General features: G+C 75.2%; 1 protein-coding gene across 1 annotated transcript in view; it reads right to left on the minus strand.

The window, feature by feature from the left end:
* Nucleotides 1–1,283, minus strand: part of VAX1 (ventral anterior homeobox 1) — a 22,995-nt gene that overhangs the window by 19,732 nt on the left and 1,980 nt on the right. The window contains exons 2-3 of the mRNA XM_019502164.1: nt 867–1,054; nt 7–177 (exon numbers count right to left, since the gene is read on the minus strand). Of these exons, the coding sequence (XP_019357709.1) occupies nt 7–177; nt 867–1,054 (359 nt within the window). The remainder of the gene's footprint in view (nt 1–6; nt 178–866; nt 1,055–1,283) is intronic.

Here is a 1,283-nt window from a genome sequence, read left to right on the forward strand (position 1 = left end):
GGTGGCGCAGGGGGGCAGGAGGCCGGGCAGGCCGGGCGGGGACAGCAGCCGGCCTTGCTCCAGCAGCCGCAGGACGCTGCAGGTGGCCGCGGTCTCCGACACCACGGACCGCAGCTCCGAGTCCTTGCCCTGGTCCTTCTTCTGCTTGGTGCGCCGGTTCTGGAACCACACCTTGACCTGGGCCGGGCGAGAGGGCGGCGGGTCAGGGGCTGCCGGCCGGGCAGCCCGGCGGGGTCGGGAACGCGCGTCGCCCAGCTCCCTCAGGAGCCGCCTCCCCTGCCCTGAGCCCACGCCCGTGCCCAGGCGCCGGCAGCGGAGGCTTGTTCTTCGCTGCCCCGGGGTGAAGGCGGTCGGGGTGAGGCCCTGCAGGCCCTCGGGAGCCGCAGCAGCTTCGACGGGGCGGGCCTACAGCGGGGACCCTGCGCGGTGGCAGTGAGACCCCCCCCCCCGGGGCTGAACCCCGGCCTCTCCCCCAGCTCCAGCCCCGGGGCCCCTAAGTGACAGCGAGCCGCAGGCCGGGGCGGGGGTGGGGGGGTGTCCCCCCGCCCCGTGGGACGCCGGCCTCATTCCCGACACTGGCCGTCGGGGCAGCGCTGCAGGGGAGCGGGAGACGCTGTGGCAGCCCCCTGGGAAGCCGCCCGGCTCCTGCCCTGCAGCCTGGCAGGGGCCTTGCTGCCCTCCCAGCCCGTCATTTCAGCTCCGGCCAGGCCCCGAAAGCACGGGGGTGGGGGAGAGGCTGCAAAGCCCTCCGCGGGCAGGGGGCTCCCAGGAGCTCGGGGCCGTGCCACGAGCCCGGGGCGATGCGGGGCTCCAGCGGGGTGCGCCGGGGCCGGGCTGGGGGCGGGGGGGTCCCCGGCCGGTCCTACCTGAGTTTCGGAGAGGTTGAGCTGCCGGGCCAGCTCGGTGCGCTCGCGGCCCACCACGTACTGGCAGCGCTGGAACTCCATCTCGAGGCGGTAGAGCTGCTCGGCCGTGAAGGAGGTCCGCGTCCGCTTGGGCCGGTCCAGGTCGAGCCCTTTGGGCAGGATAATCTCCCGGATTGAACCTTTGGCATCTGGCAAAGAAAGGCGCAGTCACGGCCGAGGCAGGCCCCTGGCACGCGGAGGCCCGGCCCTGCGCTGCAAGCTGCACCCAGGCAGCGGGAGGGCGATGCTCGTGCCGGCGGGGGGAGCCCCGGGGCAGCGGCGGGCAATGCAAGCAAAGGCCCCGCTGCTCCCGGGGGTGGTGGTTGGGGGGCGGGGGGAGGATTCACGTGCCTCCCGCCCGGGGGGAGCTGCGGGAAG

This window comes from Gavialis gangeticus, unplaced genomic scaffold (assembly GCF_001723915.1).
Source record: "Gavialis gangeticus isolate Ggan-Ray unplaced genomic scaffold, GavGan_comp1, whole genome shotgun sequence".
NCBI lineage: Eukaryota > Metazoa > Chordata > Crocodylia > Gavialidae > Gavialis > Gavialis gangeticus.